The following is a 14,724-nucleotide window of genomic DNA, read 5'->3' on the forward strand; positions in this document are numbered from 1 at the left end:
TTGGTTCAATTTTGAATTAGTACACCTTTGCCATCAGAACCTGGAATAGATTTCTTTTTTGTGTTGTCAGGGTTCCCTCCCCACTCTGAACTCTAGGGTACAGATGTGGGGACCCACATGAAAGACCCCCTAAGTTTATTTTTTCCAGCTTAGGCTAAAACTTCCCCAAAGCACAAATTCTTTGCCCTTGGAGAGTACGCTGCCACCACAAAGTGATTTAACAAAGAATCAGGGAAAGGACCACTTGGAGTTCCTATTCCCCCAAAATATCACCCCAAGCCCTTACACCCTCTTTCCTGGAGAGGCTTGAGAATACTATCCTAACCACTTGGTTACAAAGTGATCACAGACCCAAACCCCTGGGTCTTAGGATAATAGAGAAATCAGTCAGGTTCTTAAAAGAAGGATTTTATTTTTTAAAAAAGTAAAAATCACCTCTGTAAAATCAGGATGGAAAATAACTTTACAGGGTAACAACAGATTAAAAAACACAGGAGAACTTCCTCTAGGCTTAGTTTCAAAGTTACAAAAAACAGGAATAAACCTCCCTCCAGCAAAGGAAAAATTCACAAGCAGAACAAAAGATAATCTAACACGCCTTGCCTGGCTTTTACTTACAATTTTTGTAATATGAGAGACTTTTAGGATGGTTTATAGGAGAAGGAGTTTTCTGACCCTGATGCTTCTCTGCTTTCCAAGAGAACACACAAAGCAAAACCTTCTTCCCACACGATTTGAAAGTATCCTCTTTCCCCATTGGTCCTTTTGATCAGGTGCCAACCACGTTATTTGAGCTTCTTAGCCCCTTACAGGTAAGGAGGAATTCTAGGCTGCCCTTAGCTTTATGGTTATGATATGTATATTTACAAATCTAAATAAATTAACAGTTGTAATAAACCCTGTGTGTTTCTGGTGTTGTGACAATTTGTTCTATGGCTGGCCTTTTTTTATTTTTGAAAGGAACATAGAGTGTTGGCAGCTGCAAAATAGATAAGGCTTATGAAAAACCTCTGAGATAACTACTTTGCAGCATGGAAAGAATATTTTAGATGGGATTCAAGGCAGGGTGGATTCATGATTTAAATCAAATTGATTTAAATCTCTAGTCAGGAAGACTCGATTTAATCACAGATTGTGACATAGAAGAGCATTCTTGTTGGTTGTTATAACCTTAATACATATTCTTCACAACTCAGATGTAGGTTTCATTTTTAGAAGGCACACACTATACATTTTTAAAGTGATTTATTTTGAAAACTTTTCAGATTAGTTTTACAGCTATATCAGAAAATGAATGATTGTTTGATTATTTCATTTACCAAAGGTAATGGAAGCAGATAATTCACCTCCCAATGATTTCATAAATATCTCCAATTCAAGAGTTTAATCATTAATATTGTGAGGATTTTCTTGCCATGCTGTATTAGGAGCAGAGCATCACCAGACAGACACTTAAATTGTTTTTTTAGCTAAAACAACAATGTTATGTAGTCTGGATTTTTTTCTTCAGCAGCAAACATATAATATTTTAACAAACAACCATATGCATTTTTGAATTTAGTTAAACATTCAAGTTTTTTAAAATCAGATTTGTTTTTGTTAAAATTGTTTTGAACTAAAATAGTTAAATGAAATATTAAAAAAAAATTAAATTGACTGTGTCAGCCAGGTCAACATGAGAAACTTAATATATTGGCTTCTGCAGCTAACTCGGTCTTCTTCATCTTCATTTTCCTGTTTGTTCGTAATCTGGAAAAGAAAAACAACCTTTCCTGCTTTTTCAGGTTCCAAACAGTTTTTCAATTGGTAATGAATTAGTTCAAAGGAAAAAAATATTTTCTACAGCGGCAGAAGCTACTGCTGTTAAAAGTGAGATTATCACTTCAACAAGTCTCTGAATCCAAGTGCTTAAGTGACTTCCACCAGTTCACTGGTATGACTTTCTTTAAAACATCATCAGCAAACATACATTTCTTGAATGGTTCACCTTCAACCCTGAAGTTTATTACAGTTAGCATTAATGAGGGATGATTGCTGGATGTCCATGTCATAGCCACCTCCTCTTCTTCAGCAGTTAAGGTTTGACCCTGGTACCGAGTATTGAGAATATTTGCAAGAAAATGAGCTGGAGATAGTGCTTGTCCCATTTGTTTTTTAATGCTTGTAATTTAACTCTGTCATTGCATATTTCTCTTTGTAAGACCTCACTCAGTTCCTTCCAAATTTCAACAGCGTCAGCAATAAAACACCTATTTCCCTGCATTTTGTTCAAGGCTACAGAAATAGGCTTTAGGGTACTCAGCATGTGTTCAACATTTCTCTTAAACCCAATGTTGAGAACTTTGGCTGTGACAGTGCCATTTATTTTTTCACAGTTTTGTTCACAAACTGTCGTCAGATGAAGCCAGTTGTTGATATAGTGCTCAAAACAGTCCACTACTCTGAGTTCCATCACACGTCTTGTGGGAGAGTTAGCTTGGTTCCTCCCACTTTTTTCAGAGCAGCTGCTGCCGTCTTCTAGACTGAGCACTGAGTCCCATTGGTAGATAGAAAGATTAACCTAAATAATCTATACAGAAGCCCCTGGAATCCCATAAGATTGGGTCCCTAATCCACGAACTATTGGAACTCATTTACAAAACTTTTTTTAAACATTACATGAATGTATTGTCTCATACTATAGAATTAGAATTTATAATCCCTATTCCATGATGAGATATCTTTGAGCTATAATGTATCTTAATTAAAACGATCTTTAGATCGGTTTTTTCCTCAAAAAGCATTTTATCAAAAAATCCAATTTAAATAAAAAATCTGATTTTTTGATTTTTTTTTAAAAAAATCATTGATTTTTATCCACCCTGATTCAGGGGCGATCCTATCTGAGTTTATAATAAAAGTGCTTGCTATTTAGTGTAGCCTGGTGCATTCCAAAGCACAATTTCAGATATATGTAAATAAATTGCTTTTCAGAAACATTTTTAAGATATAGGGATAAGTCAGCCTTGCAACAGTGGCTTAATGATATCAAGGGTTATAGATTGAGAGGCAGGGAAATCTGTCACTCATTTGCATGTGCCCAGGAACCTTGTGCTGTTGGTAATGGGGGACTACATAGGATACACAAGTATTGCCTGTTAAATCCCATTTGTTTAATTCTTTAAACAGACAGTCCTTTGTGGTAGTTGTCTGGTGCTTCTGTTTTGCCAGCACTACAGTGGAGAGAGTAGCAAGGGGTGGGAATGAGAGAAAGGGAGACTGATAGATTGTAGTCCCTTCCATGCAGAGCCATAGAGTGCAGTTAGGAAGGAGAAGTGCTGGTGAGCCTCCATCATTTAAGAGAGCACATCTCTCCATTGAAAGTATAGAGCAGTGCTGTGATTTGTTTGGTCATGTAACCTTAATCTTGCCCCTTGTATGCCCACCCTGTGCAATGAATAAATCTGTATTTGTGTGTGTGTGTGGGGGGGGGGGCGGGGGGCGGGGATGTGATTATAGAGTTAGACTATATATTATAATGCATATGCACAATGGGCCATGTTAAGGTTGTGTGAACAACTGTAATCTGGCATTTCCTAACTTTTGAGAGCTTGAGTTGCAGCCTAAATAGTATTTTTAACATGAATTTTTCTGTATGCAACTTCCTAGATTTTTTAAAAAGGAAAAGGTAAAAACAAATTCAGTTGTGTACCTCAAAACTGTCCATCATTTGAACTGTGAATGTATATTATTGTAACACAGACCATTACCACTTGAGCTATAGGACTAACAATGTTTTCTGGCAGCAGAAAGCTGTTATCCCCAAAGGGAGGATGAATTGTTGGGTCTAGGTGCTGAGTCTAGGGAGGGCAGTGTGTTACGGGCCATGTACTCTCTCAGAGTAGGGAGAAGCCCAGCTACTCCCACTTCCTCCTTCCTATAGTTCCAAGGCATTCGAGTACAGTGGTGGCAAAGCAGCAGGATTAGTCTGGCTTTAAAATATTTGTGTTTATTATTTTGCCATGCTGCCAAAACTTTGTTGAGGAAAGAAAGTGAGAGAAGGGAAATAGTGATTTTAAATAACCTGTATCTCAATTCAGTCCAGGGCTCCATCACCCTGGATTTTTTCTGCAAACTGTCCTCATACACACCAATGGCAAGTTCAACACCAAGCACTTCATTTACAAGGTATAGCTCTGCTGTACTCAGGAGCTTTAAATTTAACTGAAAAATAATTAGAGGAGTAGTTTCGTGTTACTAGAGGGTGGAAAACAAGACCAAGGTAGCTACAATACTCTGGCTTATTGTAAGTAAACAACTTGCACAGGCTAAAACTTATAACAAAAATTTGCAATATTGTTAAATTAGTTTAAGCTTTAAAAACAAAGAAACAAAATAGTGTGGAACTTATTTGAATAGGAGAGTAAATTTGAATTTGTCCAATACCCATTAGAAAATTTCAGAAGTCAAATGAGGAGCCTTGAGAGAATTTTACATTCGTTTTTCATTTTTTGACTTGCACAATTTTGAAATTAAAATGAATTCCATTGTTCAGGCTGTCTACTTAATTTTTAAAAGTTTACAACTAATTATTTTCATTTTTCAAAAAGCTGCTGAATTTACTATGCAAAATATTTCTATTTCAAGACCTGTAGGACAGAGTTCTTAGTTGTCACAGATCATTAGAGCAGCTGCACAGCGTTAGTTAAATCAGACCTGTCAAATGAGATTAGCAGGGTGCACTATGGTCTTCTTTCCATGCTATAACTTCATGCCAAAAATTACTGTCTTGAGACAGGTTGTATCAATGAGGGACCAAAAGTTGCAAGCATAAGTAACAAACGCGGCTCATTTCAAAGTTGTTGCCCAATGTTCAACGGTTTATGGGATTTCTCAGGTCCTACTTTTAGCTAATTTTATAAAAGTGCTTCGGGATAAATTATGGATTGATTATTTATAGTTCTCTGTTGAAATACATAAAGCAAGAAGAATTTTATTTTGGTTAGATATGATTTGTCTTTCTATGACATTATTAATTTTCTTTATTTTTAAGATCCCTTGTATCGGATATTTTTCTCACTACTGGAGTTTTCGTTGATGGTAGGGGATGTGGTGTATTGATTCTGTAAAGAGACTTTCTGCTAGCTTTTCTAGACTGAGATTAAGTTAGAGACAAGAAAATTGCTTTCCTGAAGTTTAAATTTCTCAGAAATAATGTAGTTTTTCATACATTCAGTTCATTTATCCTTAGGGATTTGATCCACTTTAAAATTTAGAACAGGGTTGAGGTTTAAAAGGAAATCATGGTTTTAAGAGATTGCAGTAAAACGCAATCAGTCACCTATTTTTTGGAGTGGAAAACAAAAGCCTTAAACTGCTCTAAGTGATAAATTAATTCACCTAATGTGATAGAATCATAGAATAGCAGGGTTGGAAGGGACCTCGGAGGTCATCTAGTTCAACCCCTGGCACAAAGCAGAACCAATCCCCAACTAAATCATCCCAGCCTGACCTTAAAAACCTCCAAGGAAGGAGATTCCACCATGTCCCTAGGTAATCTATTCTAGTGCTCCACCATCCTCCTAGTGAAAAAATTTTTCCTAATATCCAACCTAAAACTCCCTCACTGCAAGTTGAGACCAACTGCAACTTACTCCTTGTTCTGTGATCTGCTACCACTGAGAACAGTCTAGATCCATCCTCTTTGGACCCCCCTTTCAGGTATTTGAAAGCAGCTATCAAATCCCCCCTCATTCTTCTCTTCTGCAGACTAAATAATCCCAGTTCCTTCAGCCTCTCCTCATAAATCATGTGTTCCACTCCCCTAATCATTTTTGTTGTCCTCCGCTGAACTCTTTCCAATTTTTCCACATCCTTCTTGTAGTGTGGAAGTTCCAAAACTGGGAACAGTACTCCAAATGAGGCCTCACCAATGCTGAATAGAAGGGAACGATCACGTCCCTCGATCTGCTGGTAATGCTCCTACTTATACATCCCAAAAGGCCATTGGCCGCCTTGGCAACAATGGCACACTGTTGACTCATATCCAGCTTCTTGTCCACTGTAACCCCTAGGTCCTTTTCTGCAGAACTGCTGCCTAGCCATTCGGTCCCTAGACTGTAGCTGTGCATGGGATTCTTCCGTCCTAAGTGCAGGACTCTGCCCTTGTTCTTGTTGAACCTCATCAGATTTCTTTTGGCCCAATCCTCTAATTTGTCTAGGTCCCTCTGTATCCTATCCCTACCCTCCAACGTATCTACTTCTTCTCCCGGTTTAGTGTCATCTGCAAACTTGCTGAGGGTGCCGTCCACACCATCCTCCAGATCATTTATGAAGATACTGAACAAAACCGGCCCGAGGACTGACCCCTGGGCTGCCAGCTAGACATGGAGCCATTGATCACTACCCGTTGAGCCTGATGATCTAGCCAGCTTTCTGTCCACCTATAGTCCATTCATCCAGCCCATACTACTTGAACTTGCTGGCAAGAATACTGTGGGAGACCCTATCAAGAGCTTTGCTAAAATCAAGGAACAACATGTCCACCGCTTTCCCCTCATCCACAGAGCCAGTTATCTCGTCATAGAAGGCAATTAGATTAGTCAGGCATGACTTGCCCTTGGTGAATCCATGCTGACTGTTCCTGATCGCTTTCCTCTCCTCTGAATGCTTCAAAATTGATTCCTTGAGGACCTTCTCCATGATTTTCCCAGGGACTAAGGTGAGGCTGACTGGCCTGTAGTTCCCCTGCTTACTTCAGAAGCTGTGTGAACTAAGAATGTGGATCTATTATCGTACCTTGAGTGGATTTAAGAATAAGGGCCCACTGGATATATGAACTGGGGTGGCCCATTAGTTGGGAAAACATGGAGTTTAGGGACAAGCTACTGTGACTGAAGATGCTGGTGGTCATGGGGAAAGGAGGAGCTCACAATTCAGGATGGAGGAAGAAAAATCCCTTCTTCAGTGTCACACAGGGACTCATTAACCTTACTAGATCACTTGACTCCTATGCCCATTGCCCTCCCTCCCCTGCCCCCCAGGCTCCTCACAACCAAAAATAAACAGAGATACAAAGTGGGTGAGGTAACATCTGTTACTGGACCAACTTCTGTTACCTCCCCCACCTTGTGTCTCTAATATCCTGAGACAACACTGGAAACAAACAAACCTAAAAAGCAAACCCCTGCAACACAACAAACACCCAAAACCAGGGCTGGATTGAAGGACGAGAGTATCCTGGTCACTGTCTCTAGAGCAACCCACAACACAGGAACTTAACACCCATCGATTTACCAGAAGAGTGTGTGTGTGTGTGTATTGTAGTAAATTGAGAGGAGTGTTAGTAAAATAATATGGGCTGCTCATAAGATATTTTAATATGTAGTCCATAGAATAGTTTGAGTTAATAAATAAATAAAAGTTAGGTTTTGGGCCTAGGTTAGCCTAAGGGTAGAGAAGTATGAGATATTGAAGCAGCTATTGTGAGAAGTCCAAAATAAATAGGAGACAGAGTGTTATGAGAAAGTAAGAGTTAGCAAGGACATGACCCAGGGTTGTTGTTATTATGTTTTGGTTATAATCAATTGAGCAAAGTTTTTAACGTGTTTTTGTGAATTGTGAATGTTTTCTTAAAATGCTATCTAGAGTGTGGGAAGGACATTGGTGCATATGTTAATTTTAAATAATGTGTAATGTAAAGAGTGAATAAGAAGGTGGCAGAACTACAATTATGATTAAGGCAATTTTAATGTTAATTATTAGTATAACAGAGTATATAAGGAGTAGTTTAGCTAAATTCAGGGATAGCTCCAACTAACATCAAAAGTGTACTGTTAGGTTCCAGGTTTTTAAGGCTGTACTTCGCACTGTTGTCAGTGGACTGATTTCCCACTGATACACCATTTCATCTTTGAGAGTGAGTATAATAGTAGCATTTGTGTAAGGAGTAATTGCATGGCTGTTTGCTTAACTTATCATTTTTCTTTTTAAATAAAGTTTGGCTGGATCATTCAAAGTGTTGCCCAGTGCTCTTCTATTAAATACATTTTCTGTAACCAACCTATAGGCTCAAACCTGAAAATTTAGTTGGATTTTATAGCATCCTTGTCTTTAACAGCTTAATATTAGTTGGGAGCATTTCAACATAAAGGTTACAAAAGGTTACAAATAGAAACTCAAATATGCGTTGTGTATTTTACTGTATGTTGTGGCAATAACTATTAAACTTAAGAAATTAATCTTCTCTCCATATATTTATCTCCTTTTTCCTGTTTTATGACTTTCTTTCCAGCCATTTTGGCATTCCTATTCCCTCTTTCATCTTCATCAGTATTTACCCTCATGCTGATTTCTTTTTTCTTTTTTTTCCCTTTTTTGTGTTTTCTTCTGTTTTATAAAACATACACCTCTGCTGTTTCTTGTTTTTCCCCACATATACTTCATTGTCTTATTAGCCTGAGTTAATTTCCTTTAGGTACTCCACTGAAGCTAGTGTAGCTGAAGGCAGAGTGGGCACACTGCAAAGGTTATCTCAAGTTATCCTTGAGTAACTCTATGTACACTGTTGCAATAATGACCCAAGTGAGATGCTTGCTTTCTAGGGGCATTTCCCTTAGTTCTTAGTGTTGCAGTATCGAGCCACTCCTTCCAAACTCTTGCAGTTTATTTTGGTAAAATGTTTGTCTGTTCTGGTCACATGGGTGGAAGTGGACTTCCCCCAGCAGCTTATTACAATATTCCACTTCGACTTGTGTTTGTTACCTGCATTCTGGTGGAAAGCCATGGATCCTGCTCTGAATGATGAAGTAGGATCCATTGCTTTTCCCTGCTCATCTCCTAGTCTCCCCTGCCCAGCTTGCTGAGGCAGCTGTTGTGAGGCTAGAAGCACAGGTGGCTCAATCTTTTATTCTCCATGCAGCTCCCAGTTCTCCTTCCCAGCTTGGAGGGGTAGGTATCACTGGTGGGCTCTGTATTTGCATTCGTGCATAAGAAAGCTGCCTCTGAAAGTACATTTATTTTGATGGTGATACTGGAAAAAGAATGTGTTAAATATACTTTCCTCTGTATGGCAGTCTCAGCACTCACAGAAACATTTGCTGCTGCCTCACCTCACATTGGTGTTGGAGATCTTGATCTCTCCTGGCAGGGTCATGGCGGATGTACATAGCCACCATATACTCATCCCCTCTTCGTTGCTGTTCCTGCTTCAGCTTCTCCCTTTCAAGCTCAAAGAGGTGGCCATACTGTCTGCCAGTCACCATGCATTTTCATCAGAAGGATGTCCCAGTGCCCTCCTCTTTCTTCTTCTTCTCTGGTTCTGGGTCTTAGTGCTGACTGTCAGTAGCCTTTTGAGTAGGTGACCATGTGTGCAGCAGTGTGTTTTACAATAAACCTCAGTTACAGTATTTAAATCCCCTGCCCCCCTTGGAATCCCTCTTCAGTCCCATGTGGATGCCAGGGAGGGGACTGATAGTGGAGACTAAGGATGATGGGGTAATGCTGGTTCCCATGTCCAGCAGGAAATGTTGAAACAGCAAACAGCATTACCCAAATCCTGCCATCTGGGTGCCAAAGGAGAGGAATGGAGATGGGGGGAGGGGAAGATGGTTCACACTCAGAAGGGAGCATACAAACAGCATAAATGGGGAGGAGTGGAGATATGGCTATTTCCCATTCCCAGCAGTTGCTGAAACCTGCCTTCAGGATGCTGGAAGAGAGTGGAGAATAGTGTTTCCTGTGCCCTGAAGGGACGATACAAAGTGACATTTTTAAAGCCGATATAGATTGGCTCTACAGAGACACTGATGAGGTCCTTATGTCATGTCTCCCCTAACCATAACAATCATGAATCAAGTCTTTACATGGCTGAGGTGATGCTGTTTCAGCTGCCACTTCCTTCTTTTCTCATTCTGCCGTGGAGTCCTGAGTGTGGTCCAAGTGGCTGTGGCCCCCTATGGAGAGCATCTGCTCTGCTCCACTTTAAGGACACTGTGGCTGTAGATGGCACTCGCTCTAGGTCATTCTCAATTTTCTCTGTGGTTGGTGCCTACAAAGTTCCCCAGGTACCCCTGAGCTGTCCAGAGAGTAGATGGACTTTGTACTCAGGGTCCAGGAGAGCACCCAGTTGTAGTATGGTGAACTCCTGTACTTTGTCTAAGATACAGGGTCTTGAGGTATTTGGTCTTGTCTGGTACTGGTGGTCAGTTGGTGGATCCCTTCCTCGGTATGTCTCCATTACGAAATTAGGTCGATTTTATAGAAGTCGATTTTTAGAAATCGATAGTGTATGTCCCCACTAAGCGCATTATGTCGGCAGAGTGCATCCTCACTACCGTGACTAGCATCGACTCACGGAGTGGTGCACTGTGGGAAGCTATCCCACAGTTCCCGCAGTCTCTGCTGCCCATTGGAATTCTGCGTTAAGCTCCCAATGGGCAAAAACATTGTTGCGGGTGGTTTTGGGTACATGCCGTCAGTCTCCCCTCCCTCCCTCCATGAAAGCAACTGCAGACAATCACTTTTTTCCCTGGGTTACCTGTGCAGATGACACAGCACAGCAAGCATGGAGCCCGCTCAGCACACCGCTGCTGTTGCGAGCATTGTAAACACCTTGCACATTACACTGCAGTATGTGCAGAACCTGGCTAAGAGACGGCAGCACGAGGACAATTGTGAGGAGGACACAGACGTTCCTGAAAGCACAGGATGTGACAATTGGGTCATCATGGTGTCAGTGGGGCTGGTTGATACAGTGGAATGCCAATTCTGGGCCCAGCAAACAAGCATAGACTGGTGGGACCGCATAGTCTTGCAGGTACGGGATGATTCCCAGTGGCTGCGAAACTTTCGTATGCGTAAGCCCACTTTCCTGGAACTCTGGGAGTTGCTTTCCCCTGCCCTGAAGTGCAGGAATACCAAGATGAGAGCTGCCCTGACAGTTGAGAAGCAAGTGGCGATAGCCCTGTGGAAGCTTGCAATGCCTGACTGCTACCGGTCAGTCAGGAATCTATTTGGAGTGGTCAAATCTACTGTGGGGACTGCTGTGATTCAAGTAGCTAATGCAATCACTGATGTTCTGCTATCAAGGGCAGTGACTCTGGGAAATGTGCAGGTCATAGTGGATGGCTTTGCTGCAATGGGTTTCCCTCACTGTGGTGGGGCGATAGATGGAACGCATATCTCTATCTAGGCACCGGACCACCTTGCCAACCAGTACATAAACTGCAAGGGGTACTTTTCAATAGTGCTGCAAGCACTGGTGGATCACAAGGGATGTTTCACTGACATCAATGTGGGATGGCCGGGAAAGGTGCATGACGCTCAAATCTTCAGGAGCTCTGGGCTGTTTGAGCAGCTGCAAGAAGGGACTTACTTCCTGGACTAGAAAATTACTGTTGGGGATGTTGAAATGCCAATAGTTCTCCTTGGAGACCCAGCCTACCCCTTGCTCCCATGGCTCATGAAGCCATACATAGGCAGCCTGGACAGTAGTAAGGAGCAGTTCAACTGTAGGCTGAGTAAGTGCAGAATGGTGGTAGAATGTGCCTTTGGACTTTTAAAAGCTCGCTGGTACTGTTTGCTGACTAGGTTAGACCTCAGCGTAACCAATATTCCCAGTGTTATTACTGCTTGCTGTGTGCTCCATAATATCTGTGAGAGTAAGGGGGAGACGTTTATGGCGGGGTGGGAGGTTGAGGCAAATTGCCTGACTGCCAATTTTGAAGAGACAGACACCAGGACAATTAGAAGAGCACAGGTAGGAGCGCTGCGCATCAGAGAGGCTTTGAAAACCAGTTTCATGACTGGCCAGGCTACAGTGTGACAGTTGAATGTCACCATGCATTCAGCTATGCCCTATCAGTCTGAAGGACTGCATGAGCTCGGAAAACATGTCATCGCAAGTGTGGTTTTTTCACCTTCTAATCTGCGATAGCCTCAGGGACAGAGATGATAGCGGGAGCATAAAAACATTTGGACCTGCAGAGGGATAAAAAGGGAGAGTAAAATTTAAGATGATACATTTCTGAGAACAAAAGGGAGACTCTTTCACAGTGAATCAAGCAAGTCACAGCAGACAGCACATGTGCTTTAGGTACAAGGTCACATTGTGTCTTTTATATTGAGCGCCTGCCGGTATGGTGACACATCACACATGGCTGGGCAACAGAATTTGGTTTCCAGGCAGCCATGGTAAACCAAAGGCTACGTGGGTTTGGCTTCTAACGCCTTCATAACATGTGGGAATGTTTTTTTCAAACTGCAGCGTTCTCCTATCCCATAGCAAGCAATGCTGGTTGGGTTTGCCATTTAAAAGGAGGGGCTGCGGTTTTCGGGTGGATGTGCAGCACGCAGCTCCCCCCCCATCCCTCTGCGTGGCTATTTGGGATGATCCCTTCCTCCCCTCCCCCCGCTGCGTGGCTATTTTCAGGGTTGATCCCTTTTAGCCAAGCGCAAACAGCCCAGCATGAATGGGGTCCTTTTACTGTTTCCTTGCAAAAATTCCCCTATTTCAACCAGGTGACCATGAATGATATCACTCTCCTGGGGCTAACACAGAAAGATAAAGACCGAATGTTGCTTCAGTGTGACCAAAACCTAGGACCATTTGCTGCCATGCTTTGTGCTGCAATGATTCCAGACTACTTGCTACTGGCTTGGTGTGTCCTTTAAATTTAAAGTGTCCTACTGTGGAGAACGAAATAAGGCAGCCCTCCCAGAAATCTTCTGCAAAGGATTTCAGAGTACCTCCAGGAGAGCTTCATGGAGATGTCCCTGGAGGATTCCTGCTCCATCCCCAGACACGTTAACAGACTGTTCCAGTAGCTGTACTGGCCGCAAATGCATCCCAAGTCTTCAGGGCAAATCAAACATTTCTTTGCTTTTAAACCCTGTACTGTAGTTACAAATGTGCCCTCACCAGAGGTGCCTTCTCTGGCTTCAGGGTCAGGGATCCCGCCTTGGGAGGGTATTGGCTCTAGGGTGATGAAAGGGTCCTGGCTGCCAGGGAGAACAGATTCACCAGTTGCCTGCTGCGCATTCTTTTCCTCATCCACAAAATCCTCCTCCATGTTGCGTGAGACTCCCCCCTTGCAGGTGTCCACGGACAGTGGTGGGGTAGTGGTAGGGTCCCCCTCTAGAATGTCATGCAGCTGATCATAAAAACAGTATGTATAGGGCTCTGACCCAGAGCGACCATTTGCCTCCTTTGTCTTTTGGTAGGCTTGCCTGAGCTCCTTGACTTTCACGCGGCACTGCTGTGTGTCCCAGTTGTAGCCTCTGTCTATCATGCCCTGTGTGATTTTGGCACATATATTAGCATTTCTTCCTTTTTGATAGGAGTTCTGCCTGCACAGATTCTTCTCCCCATACAGCAATCAGATCCAATGTCTCCCATTCGCTCCATGCTGGAGCTCGTTTGCGATTCTTGGGGGACTGCATGGTCTGCTGAGCTCACCATGCTGGAAATGAAATTCAAAAGTTCCCAGGGCTTTTCCTGTGTACCTGGCTAGTGCATCGGAGTTGAAAGTGCTGTCCAGAGTGGTCACATTGGAGCACTCTGGGATAGTTCCCAGAGGTCAATAAAGTCGATTTGCATCTGCACTACCTCAAATTTGACCCAGAAAGGTCGATTTTAGCGCTACTCCCCTTGCTGGGGAGGAGTACAGAAGTCGATTTTAAGAGCCCTTTAGGTCAATGGAACAGGGTTGTTTGTGTAGACACATTCATTATAAAATCGACCTCACGTGGCTAAATTTGACCTAACCCTGTAGTGTAGACCAGGGCTCAGACAGTTTGGATGTGTTGTCATAATCTTTTACTTTGACTGTTGTGTTATTTAGGAAGAAATTAGTTTGGGTTCTCAATGACCAAACTAAGACCCAAACAGAGGTCTTAAAAATTAAATAAGAGTTCATGAATACTGCATGCAATATATACAGTATGTACCTTTTGAGAGGAGTAATTCTGTTGGTTAAACAAGTTGTGTGTTCTTGAAAATTTAATTTTTCTTCTGTGACAGAAGGTATCCTGAATGCATCCATCTAAGGTATGATCACTGATCATTACAAATTTGTGCAAATGAACTTCTTTATTGCTTTATTTGTAAATAGTGAATTCTATTGTAATTGACAAAATTTAACTTTTAGTTTAAAGAACCTAGAGGACCACTTTTAGGGGAAGCTGTGAAAGCGCTGTGGTTCATCTCTTAAAGTGTGTGTTTGGCTTTGTGTGTGCATGTTTGTGTGTAAACAAGTAGCTCCATTCATTTTTTCTTTGATTTTCCAGAGCTGCTGAGATCCTTTATTCTTTTGCACTAGTAGAGTCCAAAAAATATGAAAAGATGAATGCATTTCCTTCAGTGGAAAATTATAAATTGCTGACGGAGGCTAGGAGGAACCTAGGACTCTTTCAGCACCATGATGCCATCACAGGAACATCTAAAGATTGGGTAGTTGTGGATTATGGAACTAGGTAATATAATTTAATGAGTACATTTAAATACTTACATTTATTTTCTCCTGTGTTTTTGTTATGAATATACTGTATTTTTAATATAGCTACCAAAATATATACCACTGAGAAAATATTACTGCTACTTTGTATTTTATATATTCTCTTCTATCTCAGCATATCCATATAAAGTAGGGAAGTAGTTCCCCAATTTTGTAGAGTAAGAAATTGAGGCACATAGAGGCTACAATGTGCACAGGGGTTTTAAAGGAAGGTTGAAGATAAAGCCTGCAG

The 14,724-nt window shown here is 41.6% G+C and overlaps 1 protein-coding gene across 1 annotated transcript in view; it reads left to right on the forward strand.

Annotated features, from left to right (window-relative positions):
- Positions 1–14,724, forward strand: part of MAN2A1 (mannosidase alpha class 2A member 1) — a 210,686-nt gene that overhangs the window by 105,602 nt on the left and 90,360 nt on the right. The window contains exon 10 of the mRNA XM_077817304.1: positions 14,266–14,451. Coding sequence (XP_077673430.1) covers positions 14,266–14,451 — 186 coding nt within the window. The remainder of the gene's footprint in view (positions 1–14,265; positions 14,452–14,724) is intronic.

This window comes from Eretmochelys imbricata, chromosome 5, assembly GCF_965152235.1.
Source record: "Eretmochelys imbricata isolate rEreImb1 chromosome 5, rEreImb1.hap1, whole genome shotgun sequence".
Classification (NCBI taxonomy): domain Eukaryota; kingdom Metazoa; phylum Chordata; order Testudines; family Cheloniidae; genus Eretmochelys; species Eretmochelys imbricata.